Genomic DNA, 12,924 nt, shown 5'->3' on the forward strand with positions numbered 1-12,924 from the left:
TGAAACAATACACATAAACATAATTAACATGTTGTGGCACACAGAAAGAAGTGAATAAATGTCCATACTATAACTACTAGTCTTTTTGTCTCACATCTATCTTATATACCTTATATAATTATTAAAATTCTATTTCTATGTTAATGAACCAAGTAGAGTACCACTAGCTTAAAGAGAAGAGGCTGAACATCCCAAGGCAGCAGATCCATACAAGACGGAGTTTGAATTCAAAATGAAGCATAACTAACCTTCCATCTTCCCTAACCAATCCACACTGGACTGTACCCTGACAAGTTATAAACTTTTCTTGTGTTAAACCATTAAGACTTCTGAGTTTACCTACTATAGCAGCTAGTGTTATTTACCTTGAAAAATATGTGTAATCAAGAATGGATGTATTGAAAAATACTATATTAACAGGCTATTCATAAAATAAGATTCCAGCACAAGAAACAGTATCAGCTTATAATTAATAATGTGAAATATCCTCACTATATTGCCCACCTTCATTCTAGTTTAGTAAGTCATAACTCAGAGCCCCTTCCAACACCCTTTGAAAGATTTCAGGTTCCCTTCCTCTCCATACAAAGGACCTGTTCACATTAACATCAGCAAACTACCATCTGTTCATACTGGGCATCTTACACACTAGCAGCTCCCCACTTAACTCTTCTATCCCCAGTAACTATACTTTTAGCCATTCTGTACAGGCTGCTATCAAGAGAAAGAGAAATAGAAAGAATTAGCAGAGACCATGAAAGAAGAAGAGTCCTTGAGAAGTAGCAGAGACTACAGAAGGGGAGAGTCCTCAAATCCTGGATTGAGGTGCAACTGCTATTGTGGATTTCCATTTGTTCCCATTTTCTGTTGCCTCCTCTCTCCCAGTAAGGAGGGCCTTGGATGCAGAAGAGACTATATTTCAGATGTGCATTTCTTTTTTTTTTTTTGGTACCAGGAATTGAACTCAGGGGCACTTAATCACTGAGCCACATTCCCAGCCCTTTTTCATATTTTACTTAGAGACAGGGTCTCACTGAGTTGCTTAGGGCCTCACTAAGTTGCTGAGGCTGGCTTTGAATTAGCAATCCTCCTGCGTCAGCCTCCCAAGATGCTGGGATTATGGGTATGTACCACTGTGCCCAGCTCAGGCATGCATTTTTACTAGAAAATTACTTTTGTATGTATTTGTACTTGCTGTTTTTTTCAGTGCTTAAAATTCAGTAAAATTGTTCTGACTTTATCATATTTATCATATTAAGACTACTTTCTAATACAGCAAATGATACTCGCTTTCATCATAACAGAATAAAGCTTCCTCCTTAAACACATTCATGTAAGTAAAAACAAGTTAATCTTGAGAAAAATCAAGTAAGAAAGAGTTGAAGTAAATTTGCATTTGGCAAATGCATGAAAGTAGTATACAAATTATTAAAATTTCGCTACTATTAGCATACTTGATAGAAGGCTAGATTGTTTATAGATGCAAGAAAAGAAAGTACAGTGAAGTTTATGAACCAGAATAAGGTAAGTCAACAGATACTCTCTAAAATTGATGGTTGAGATACAGAAAGTATATTATTTTTAGAGAGAATTTTTCAAAAATCTAAAAAACTGAATAAGGGAGAAATTGGCAGAAGAGTACAGAATAACAATTAAGAGTCCTCATCTCATGGTTGTAAGTCAACAGATTCTATACATAACAAATGAAGAAAATGTGTACAGAACACAAAATTTGGTGAAAAATTGTCCTCTGATAGATTTGTTTGTGGAAATGAATACTCTTAATGCTATACTTAACTACATGGAAATATGAAGTAAGCATGCAGCAGAAAAATCATTCCGATTGGTTGGATAATATTCTAAAAAGATTTACTGTAATGAAAATGCTTTAGAGTTACTTACCAAGAGTCTGTGAGTCACCAGGTTTATTTTCATTCATTTTACTAGGAAAAATAAGAACATACAGCCAACTTAATGTTTAGTCTCAAATTAATCATTTAAATTTAGTCAATACATGATTATGAATGAATTACATAATCATTTCTTACTCTAGTACAGTACTTAATTTCTTCACCTTTACCCAAATAAGTTTCAGCAAGGATGACAGAATCTGAGGATTGTTTTTAATTGGAGGGAATGTTTAGTTATCAAAACACTTATGATGACTATTGATATTTAGTGGAAAGAGGGCAGGACTACAGGACTACCAAGAAGTCCTCTACAGCAAATAGTCTAAGCCCATATTATACATAAATAGCAAGTCTTTTTTTTTTTTTTTTTTTTTTCCTGCTATTAGGACTGAATCAGTATTTGTAGACTATAATTTCCATATAAATTTGTATTTAATTTCTGTTCAAAATTTTATCAAGAATTGTTCACTATTTAGAAAAAGTTTATATGTAAGTACCCTATAAAACAATCCTTTTATTAAGTTTATGTTTGTGGCTATTGCATTCAAGGTATTTAATATAGAGCTGCGTAAGCCTCTGACTGCCTCATTACATAGTATAGTATGGTTGTGTTCAATCGCTCAACAATGAACGAAATGGATCTGTCTCTGTCTTTCACTCCCCACAGTTAGGCAATTAAACAATTACTGAAATACAACTTTTTTCCTAAAAGATCAGAGGCAGGCAGAAGACATCTTATCAGTTTGACTTTAGCAGAGGTATACGAACAGCTTGCTTGAAGTTTTGTTATGAGATTTAAGTGTAATAAGGTATGCACGAGCTCTTGAAATTTAAATGAAAAATAAACAGTAATGCTACTAGGTAAATACAACTTACTTTATAGTTGCAAAACCAGTACACAAAAAGGTAAACATCTGTCCAAGTTCATATAGCTAGTAAGTAGCAACAGACTAACCCATAACTGAGTGGCTACAGGGTATAATATACTACTATGCATGAAAATAAACTGACATCATTCTGTATTACAATTTAATTTAGACTTTGGATTTCATAATGACGTGTAAGTACTGTCTTGAATTTAAATATGAATTTTTTATATAATGCTTTTGTGCTTTCATAAGGTCATAGTCCAACTCTTCAAATCATATTGACCAAAGACTTCAATAAATTGTTTTCTTTAAAAAATTCAACTTCTATGCCATCAAGATTGCTATTTCTTAAGAGAAGCCATAAAACAGAGTCCAATTTTAAGCAGGCTTTGTGATTAAGTAGATCTAGCCTATCTTTCCCAGTCCTCCACAATTATTAAAGAAGGGTTAAAGAAACACTCCTTTGTCTCCTGAATTTTTTTTTTTTTTATATGCACTAATGATATTTTTCAGGTAAATGATCATACTTTTGGTGTTTACACATGCTTTATACAATTACTATATATAGACTGCCCTAACTGGTCAAGTTATTAAGGATCACAATCTACTACTCAGCAATGAAAAGATGTAATAGATGAATCTCATAGTCATTATGCTGAGCAAAAGAAACCACACACTATTTAAGGTCCTAGGACAGGCAATGCAATTCTATTATGAAAAATATCAGAATAAGGCTTGCAGGTAGGAAAAGACTGGAATAGAGAATAAGGAAAATTTCGGAAATATTCTTTGTTGGGAGGGTCAAAGCAAGAAATCTTGCTTACCAATAGAAATAGATGTAAAGGCTTTTGGAACACATCATTTTGTAGATTTCAAGGAAACAAGACTTTGGGTCTACTCTGTAGTCCACATCTGATGTTGACTCCTTTAAACACAGCCCAGACTTTGCTTTGAGCCTATCAGAACACTGCTTCATTTATAGTTCACCTAAATGTTAATGGTCCCCTTCTCCAAACCCTATAACAATGTTTTTTTTTTTTTTTTTTGGTGAAAAGACTTATGGTTCCTCTGGTCTGTAATTTCACTCCAAGAGTCAATAAACCTAATTTTATCAACTGTAGGTTTACCCATTGTGGTTTAAGTTGATTGGAGTAAGGCAAGACAATAAAGCAAACGGCAGAAAATAATTGGTGAATACAGAGAAAGAGTATATAGGAGTTCCTTTTACTATTCTTATGATTTTCTCTAAGTTTGAAATTATAACAAAATTAAGTTACCCAAAAGCTGGATTTTTCAAAGACATTTTGTAATTCATATTTTTGACCAGTTCACAAGAGCTTTCTTTCCAATTCCCAGCATCTGAAATAAAACCTTGTTTCTAAGCTCTGATTGAGAATCACTTTATTTCACTTTATTTGTTTTGTTTCTAAAACAAAACCTAAGCAAAAAAGTTGAATTTTATAATTTGTTTTAGGTGTTTTTCTTCAGGTACATGAATTTAAGACTTCCTAAGTGGAATGAGTACAGCAATGGTACAGAAGCATGTTATCTCAATAACAGTCCAAATATTAATAATATTCTTGGTCATAGAAATAATGTCAGGGTTTGGGTTGTGGCTCAGTGGTAGAGTGTTTGTCTAGCATGTGTGAGGTACTGGGTTTGATTCTCAGCACCGCGTATAAATAAATAAATAAAATAAAGATATATCAACAACTCAAAAAAAATAAAAAATAATAATGCCAAATGTCAAACTGTCACCTTCCTTGGGAAATCATAAACATTTTAATGACGTTCTAGGAAGTTACTGTCAAAAGGTACTCTATATTTCTTCCATTGCTTACCTCTACTTGGTCAGTCAGTGATATAGGTTGATATTCCCTTCAGTAGGGAGAGCCTGATATCCCTCGCCTTGACTGTGAATGTACTTAGTGCTTGGCAACTTGCTTCCACCAAAAAGTCTATGACAAAAATGACGATGTGTGACTATGTCATAAATGGCATTGTGACTTCCTCCTTGTTCTCTGTGTCATGGATCATAACCTGTGAAGAAAGCTAGTTGCAGTTGTTACAAGAGCTTTCAAAATGTTCCATGAAAAGGCCCATTTGGAAAGAAAGAGGACTCCTGACCCCCAATCTAAGATGGGTGAAACATCTTAGAAGCAAACCTTCACCCCTAATCAAGGCTTCAAATGTCTGCAGCCTAACAACCCGAGAGTAACTTCATGGTGTACCTAAAGCCAAATTCTCCCTCTTCCATGTGGTGGTTACCATTTGAATAAACTAACATCAGGTCTTGTCCATTCAACATTTCCTAAAGTTCTAATCTAACTGATGATAGTAAAGCTGAAATAAAAGGTTATACTCAGCATACAAAACAAGCAAACAAACAACATGGTAGAGTCATACACTTGATGAAAGAGAAATTATTTGACTTTATAATCTAGCATGTTAAAAAATAAATATTTCTAAAGTAATGATTTGATTTAAATCATTAATTAGAAAGGTTCAACTTAATCACTCTATGCAAGGCAAATTATCTGATGTGCTTGGGAATGAAATTGCTGTAAAGAACATTGATGAGATAATTAACAAAAACTGAATATGGAATAGTTCAAAGTACTATATGGTAAAACTTTTTGAATTTGATATCTATGCTTTATTTAAGAGCATACTTTTATACAGAAAATACCTATTAAAGTATTTAGGGATAAAGGAACAAGAAGTATGCAACCTACTCTCAAAGGACCAGAAAAGGAAAAATTATACATAGAGGTGTAATACCACAGAATGAAAAGGGGAATGTGGCAAAATACTAAAATTTGTTAATCTGCGAAAGGGTATGTGCAGTTCATTGTACCTTTCTTGAAACTGTTATGTAACTTTAAAAATTATTTCAAAAATTTTATAAGATTTTAAAATAACTAAATTAAAAGTAAAACAAAACAGGGTTGGGATATGTGTAGCTCAGTAACAGACTGTCCATGCTTGGCACATGTGAGGCCCTAGGTTCAATTCCCAGCACCAAAGGGTTATAAGAGAATAAAGGAAAAGGAAGGAAAGGGGAAAATGAAAGATTCCCTCCAAATTTCAAGATTAGGACTAAGCAACCCAGTGCGATAGTTAATTTTATGTGTCAACTTGACTGGGTCACAAGATACCCAGACAGTTATTAAACATTATTTCTGGGTGTGTCTGTGAGGGTGTTTCTGAAAGAGACTGGCAATTGAATTTGGGGACTAAGAAAGACAAAGGCCTTCTCCAATATATGTGGACAACATCTAGTCTACTGAGGGCCTGATGAGAAGAACCAAAAGGCAGAAGGTTGAATTCTTTCTCTGACTGCTGGAGGTAGGACACTGATCTTCTACCCCTGGCTCTGCTGCTCATTTTGAAGCCTTCAGACAATTACTGGACTCTACACCAATGACTCTCCTACTCAGTATTTCAAAGTACATTGCTAGCTTTCTTGGTTCTCAGCTTGTAGACAACAGGTCACAGACTTCTTAGATTCCATAATAATATGAGTCAATACCTTATAACAGTTGTTCTCTGTACACACACATACATAAGAACACATATCTCCTATTAGTTGTTTCATCCTATTATATATACCCTACCTCAGGTAGGGTTAATACACTTCATGTGCCCTTACAAATTTAGATGAAAGAGATACTCTTAAAAAATGTGCTAGTTACTTTGGTTCATAGCAACAGCAGAGACAAAAATAAGAAGAGAGAGGTTTAATGGTAGAGGTTGAAATCTATTAGCTTTGAAGTGGCATTCAGACTTACATGTTCTATATGTTCTTTCTTGAGATCTCACTTATTGTCAATTTTACCATCTCTCAAATGAGGAAAACAGCGATTGCAGTTTGCTCTAGGAATTTGAAATAAAACATAAAATGCCTAGCAGACTATTTGGTATAATGAGTCAATCACTGGTACTCATTTCTTTTAAATTAAAACAGTAAAAAGGATAACACATCTTATCTGGGTTTACTAAGAATGCAAGGTTACCTGCGCACCCCAGTGGCATAACCCCAGTGGCTCGGGAGGCTGAGGCAGGAGGATCTCAAGTTCAAAGCCTGCCTCAGCAAAAGCAAAGTGCTAAGCTACTCAGTGATACCCTGCCTCTAAATAAAATGCAAATAGGGCTGGGCATTGATGTGGCTCAGTGGTCAAGTGCCCGGGTTTAATTCCCAGTGTGTGTGTGTGGGGGGGATGCAAGGTTGAATAACAAACTGAACAATTAAGGTAATACATCATGTTAACAGAAGAAAGAAGAAAAACATACAAATTATCTCAACAGATACACAGAGTATTTGACAAATTTTAATGATGATAAAACTGTAAAGCAAATCAGGAATAGAAGAAAAGTTTTCAATCTAAAAAAGGGTATCTACAAATTTTTAACCACTTCAACACTGTACTGCAAGACAGTCTCAAAAGATGTAAAAAAAATTTTTTTGACAGATATCAGCATCCAAATCATGATAAAACTGCAAAGCAAACTATGGATAGAATGTTTTCTCAATCTTATGGAGAAAAATCTACAAAATGTTCACTCTAATCAGTTAAACATTATACTCCACCAAAGAAAAAAAAAAAAAAGGGAAAGTTGAAATAAAAGTACTTTTATCCATGATTATCCAGGCAGAAAATCCTAGAAAACAGTTTACTAGAAAAAGTGAATTTAGCAAGTTCTAATGAAACAAAGCAAATATACTAAAATTAACAGTCTTTCTGTGTGAGAGCGACAAACTATCAGGAAATAAAAGTAAAGAAAAATTCTACTCACAATAGTTAGAATTTTGGTAAAAATATACAGAGACTATACTCTGAAAAGCTACACTCTACCATTGAGAGAAATTAAAAATGACCTACATAAATGAAGAAATAAACAATGCTGATAGACTTAATGTTGTTAAGAGGTCACTTTCACACAATTCCAATCAAAATCCCCACCAGGAGCTTTTTTTTTTTTTTTTTGGTAGAACTGACACTTTAATTCTATCACATGTACAAAATGCAAAGGCCCTATAGCAAAACACAGAATGTATTTTGACATATTATACATACATGGAGTATAACTTCCCATTCTTGTGGTAGTACATAGTGTGCAATAACACTGGTTGTGTATTCATATATGAACATAGGAAAGTAATGTCAGATTCATTCTGCTGTTTTTCCTCTTCCCCTCCCCGCTCCCTTCCATTCATTTCCTTTCTCTAATTCAATGAACTTCTACACTTCCCTTCCCTACCCTACCTCATTATGAATAAGCATTCACATATCAGAGAGAGTATTTGGCCTTTGCTTTTGGGGATTGGCTTATTTCACTTAGCATGATATTCTCCAGTTCCATCCATTTACCAGCAAATGTCATAATTTCATTCTTCTTTAAGGCTGAGTAATATTCCATTGTGTATATATACTACATTTTCTTTATCCATTCATCTGTTGAAGGGCATCTAGGTTGGTTCCATAGTTTAGCTATTGTGAATTGAGCTGCTATAAACATTGATATGGTTGTGTCACTATAGTATACTAATTTTAAGTTCTTTGGATATAAGTCGAGGAGTGGGATTACTGGCCCAAATGATGGTTCCATTCCAAGTGTTCTGAGGACTCTCCATGCTTTCCAGAGTGGTTGCACCAACTTGAAGTCCTACCAGCAATGTGAGCGTACCCTTTTCCCTACACCCTTACCAACATTTGTTACTCATATTCTTGAAAACTGCCATTCTGACTGGAGTGAGATGAGATCTCAGTGTAGTTTTAATTTGCATCTCTTTAATTGCTAGAGATGTTGAACTTATTTTCATATATTTGTTGACTGATTGTATTTTTGTTCTGTGAAGTGTCTGTTCAGTTCCTTTGCCCATTTATTGATTGGGTTATTTGTTTTTTTGGTAAGTTTGCAAAAAATATTTTTGAAAAGGACAAAGTCAGAGGGCTTGGACTATGTGATCCATAACATCCTGTAGAGTTATGTCAATCAAGACAAGATGATATGAAAATACAGGCAGATTATAACAGAACATAATTAAAAAGTCCAGAAACAGACCCGGACGATTGCTTTCCAACAAAGATATCACACTAATTCAATTGTGGAAATCATAGTTTATTCAAAAATAGTACTGGAATAACTGAATATCGGGGGGGGGATTAACACTGATTCTACACACTGAATGTAATTCAAAACGAACCACACACACACAGACACAGATGCAATTTCTAAAAAGAGAAACGGGTAAATACCTTTATGATCCTGTGTTTGGCAACAATTTCTTACATAAGACAGACATACTATGAACCATTAAAATAATGAAATAATAATAATAAAATTGATGAACTAAATGTCAAAATTAAAAACTTCCAAATCAAGACACTTGCCAAAATATATATATTTATATTCATAATGTATAATGTATAAATAATACAACTCAATAAAAAAGTCACAATTAAGAAATAAAACAGACAAAAGATTCTAACAGACACATAAAAATTAGTATCTTTTACTTGTCAAGGAACACTATTAAGAAAATAAGAGAAGCTTCAGACTGAAAGTGTTTGCAAATCATAATCTAAAAAAGTACCTGAATATATTTTTTTGGAAAAAATTGTCAAAACTTAAAAATAAGGGACATTAACCAAAACAGCAGAGCCAAGAGCTCTGCTTGGGGAAGGCCTATTAAAAATGTCTTATAGAATACCGACAAGAGACAGAAGTGATAGAAAGGAAGCAAAAAGAAATTCTGCCGCTAAAAAATAAAATATCTGAAATGGAAAATGTACTACAGGCATTCAATAGCAAATCTGATAAGTTAATTGAGATTATTTAGCATGGTGAACAAAAAGAAAAATGTACAGAACTTAATAGACAGTGAGGCACTATCACTGTATGCTCAATGGAACATACCAATACATGCTTAATGAAAGTCTAAGAATAGAAGAGAGGAGCAGACAGAATATTTGAAAAACTAATGACCCCAAACTTCCCAGATTTGATATAAGACATCAATCTACACATTTTCAAGAAGTTCAAGGATAGCAGCAAGAGGGACATGACTGATCACACAAAAAGGATCCTTAATAAGATCATTTGTCAATTTCTTATTAGAAACCAGGAGTTCCAGGAAGTAGTGGGATGAAATATGCAAAGAACTAAAAACAAAGAAACAAAATGGACCTGTAATAAAGAATTTTATATGCAGCAAAACCATGCTTCAAAAATAGAGATTAGTTCATAGACTCTTGTGGGAGGTAGGTAGGTAAACAAATATTTCATTCAAACAGTGTGGTAAATTCTATACAGATAAAGTGGCTGGTTTCATAAAGAAGATGGTATTGTAAATTGATTGTAAAGGATAAATATGCTGAGCAGATATGGTAGGAAAGGTATTCTAAGCAGAGTATGTACAAAGGCACAGTGGTGTACTTGATCACAGATGTCTGAAGAATGTTGGGGATTCTCTCTGGCAATTCTTCTTGCTGATTCCACCATGTGGCTGAATTATATTAATCTCCCTGGACTGGATAATTAGATAATAATACAATGCTTTCCACTGCCTGGACAATTTCTGCCTTGTCTTGTCTATGCCTCCGTGGACAATGTCTCATTCTAATCCTTGTCTACCTCCTACTGACCAAGTCAGGCTCTATGTAACCAGTTCACTCAATCTTTCTACCACTGGTCAGGGCTTAGGCAATAAAAGGATTTTCAGCCACAGCTCTCAGAGGACCAATCCTCTCTTTTCTAAAAAATGCTCCCTTAACTATATATTCTAATAAGAGAATTTATCTACTACCTCATTTGACACAGGAACTAAACCCTGAATAATCTGATAGGAACCAGGCAAAGGAACACCGGAGAAAGAAATCAAGACTTAGTTCACACACATTCCTGGCTCTGCCCTGCATCAGTGAACAGCCCACTCCCTCTCTAAGCCTCAAATTCCTCAGCTGCAAAATGGGGATCCTACTACTTACCTGTTAGAATTCTTATATATGCAAAGTGGAAGATGGAGTTAATGGAGAGAGGAAGAGTAGAAGGAGTTCAGCAAATATCTAAGGTATCTAAGCTCAAAAATGACAAGTTTTCCAGATCACTTATTGTTAATAATGGTTTTCTTTGGGGAAGAGATGGGGTGGGACTTCTCTCTATAAATTCTGGTATAGTTTGAAATCTTTTACAATGAACATGATTTATTTTGTAATTAAATATATTTGGCATGGATATTATGCATCAATAAAAAGTTTTTTAAAAGCCTGCATTGTGTGGAAGATCATCCGGGAGATAGATAAAAGTGATTGTTTCTGCAGAGGATTAGAAGACCCAGGGTTTGGAGTGGGAGGGAGACTTTTCCTTGTGTATTCTTTTGAACTCTGAATTTTTTTTCCACCATGAATTTGTACTACTTTTCTAATGAATATTACTTTTTTAAAATTACTTTTAGAGAAAATAAAAATATTTTAAATAAAGAAAAGGTGAGGAAAAAATGAAAAAATCAAGACATTGACAAACAAAAGTTGAGAGATTTCATTATTAGTAGATCTGCCTACTAGAGATGATGGCACTAGACAGTAACACAGTCATATGCTGAAATAAAAACACTGTAAAGGTAACTAAAGAAGTATACATAAGAAGAAAAATTTTACATTTTTGGTGTGTAATTCCTCCTTTTTCCTATATGACTTTAAAAAATGGATAACTATGAAGTAATGCTACTGGGCACATTATATATAAACTAAAGGCACCTTATATGTAAACAAAATGGGCACAAAAATGCATGAAGATAAAACATATCACAATAACAACATAAAGAGGGAAGAATGGTTCATACAGGAGCATATTTTTTATACACTAAAGCTAAGTTAGATATTCTTCAAACTAGGTTGTTATCAAATTAAGATTAATTTTATTTGTATTAATTTGTATCATTAATTATTAATTGTAATCTTCAAGATAAACACTAAGAACATGACAAAAAATATGGAAAAAGTAATGAGAAAGAAATCAAAATGACACTAAAAAAATCAATTAAACAAAAGAAGGCAAAAATGGAGGAAAAGAGAAACAGAGGTATGAAATACAGAAAATAGCAGAAATTTCTCCTTATCAGTAATTACTTTAATACATTACACTCTAACTGAAAGGTGGATATTGACAGAAGGAACTAAAAAAAAAAAAAAAAAAAAAAAAAAAAAAGATTCATTCTTATATGTTGTCTATTAGAGTCTCACTTTAGATTCAAAGACACAAATAGTTGAAAGTTAAAGGATGGAATAAAGTACAAATAGAATTACAATATGAACTTACAAATAGAATTCTAATATGAACTTGGGTGGTTATACTGAGACAAAGTAAGTTATATATCAGGTTGTTACAAGACCCAAAGACATTAAAAATTGACAGAAATGGAGAAAGCAACCAAGAGATATATAGAACATTCACTCCATCCAACAACAGAATATAACACATTCTTCTCAAGTGCACATGAACATTTTCTATGGACAGACCATATGTCATACCACAAAACTTCTATAAATTTTAAAAGACTGAAATCACACTTAGTATCTTCTTCAATCACATGGAACGACACTGGAAATCAGTAACAGAAGGAAAAACTGGAAAATTCACAAATTTGGAAATTAACTAACACAACCTTAATTAGACAAAAAGTCAAAGAAGAAATCACAGGGAAATCAGAAAACAGACAAAATGAAAATAAAAACACAATATATTAAAACTTAAGGTCTGTAGCAAAAAAACCCACAAGGTTCAGAGGGAAATTTATTGCTGTATATGCCTACATTAAAAAAAGAAGAACCAAGCTGGATATGGTGGCACACATCTGTAATCCCAGTGATTTGGGAGGCTGAGGAAGGACAATAGCAAGCTCAAGGTCAGTCTGAGTAACAAGAAAAATTCTGCCTGAAAATTAAAAATTAAAGGGGCTGGGGACATGACTCAGTGGTAAGGTGCATGTGGGTTCAATTCCTAGTACTGAGAGGGGAGAAAGACCTAAAACAATAAACCTAACTTTGTAAGGGACCAGAAAAAGAGCAAACTAAGCTCAAAGTTAGTAGAAGGAAGGCAATAATAAGGATTAGATTGTAGATAATGCAATAAAGAATAGGAAA

At 33.7% G+C, this 12,924-nt stretch overlaps 1 protein-coding gene and 1 long non-coding RNA gene across 9 annotated transcripts in view; one reads left to right on the forward strand and one right to left on the reverse strand.

The window, feature by feature from the left end:
- LOC306654031 overlaps positions 1 to 11,970 on the forward strand; it is a 40,521-nt gene extending 28,551 nt beyond the window's left edge. Inside the window, exon 3 of the long non-coding RNA XR_013761867.1 lies at positions 10,604 to 11,970. This is a non-coding gene — a long non-coding RNA (uncharacterized lncRNA). The remainder of the gene's footprint in view (positions 1 to 10,603) is intronic.
- The window catches only part of G2E3 (G2/M-phase specific E3 ubiquitin protein ligase), an 84,795-nt gene that overhangs the window by 32,908 nt on the left and 38,963 nt on the right, over positions 1 to 12,924 (reverse strand). For 3 of the 8 annotated variants that reach the window (XM_079127223.1, XM_079127221.1, XM_079127224.1), the window contains 2 exons: positions 4,621 to 4,819; positions 1,903 to 1,943 (listed from right to left, as the gene is read on the reverse strand). In XM_079127223.1, the coding sequence (XP_078983349.1) occupies positions 1,903 to 1,939 (37 nt within the window). In that variant the 5' untranslated portion in view covers positions 1,940 to 1,943; positions 4,621 to 4,819. Of the gene's footprint in view, positions 1 to 1,902; positions 1,944 to 4,620; positions 4,832 to 12,924 lie in introns of all 8 variants that reach the window. The other 5 variants (XM_079127227.1, XM_079127226.1, XM_079127228.1 and 2 more) reach the window with 3 other exon arrangements.

Source organism: Sciurus vulgaris, assembly GCF_902686455.1.
Source record: "Sciurus vulgaris genome assembly, chromosome: 2".
Classification (NCBI taxonomy): domain Eukaryota; kingdom Metazoa; phylum Chordata; class Mammalia; order Rodentia; family Sciuridae; genus Sciurus; species Sciurus vulgaris.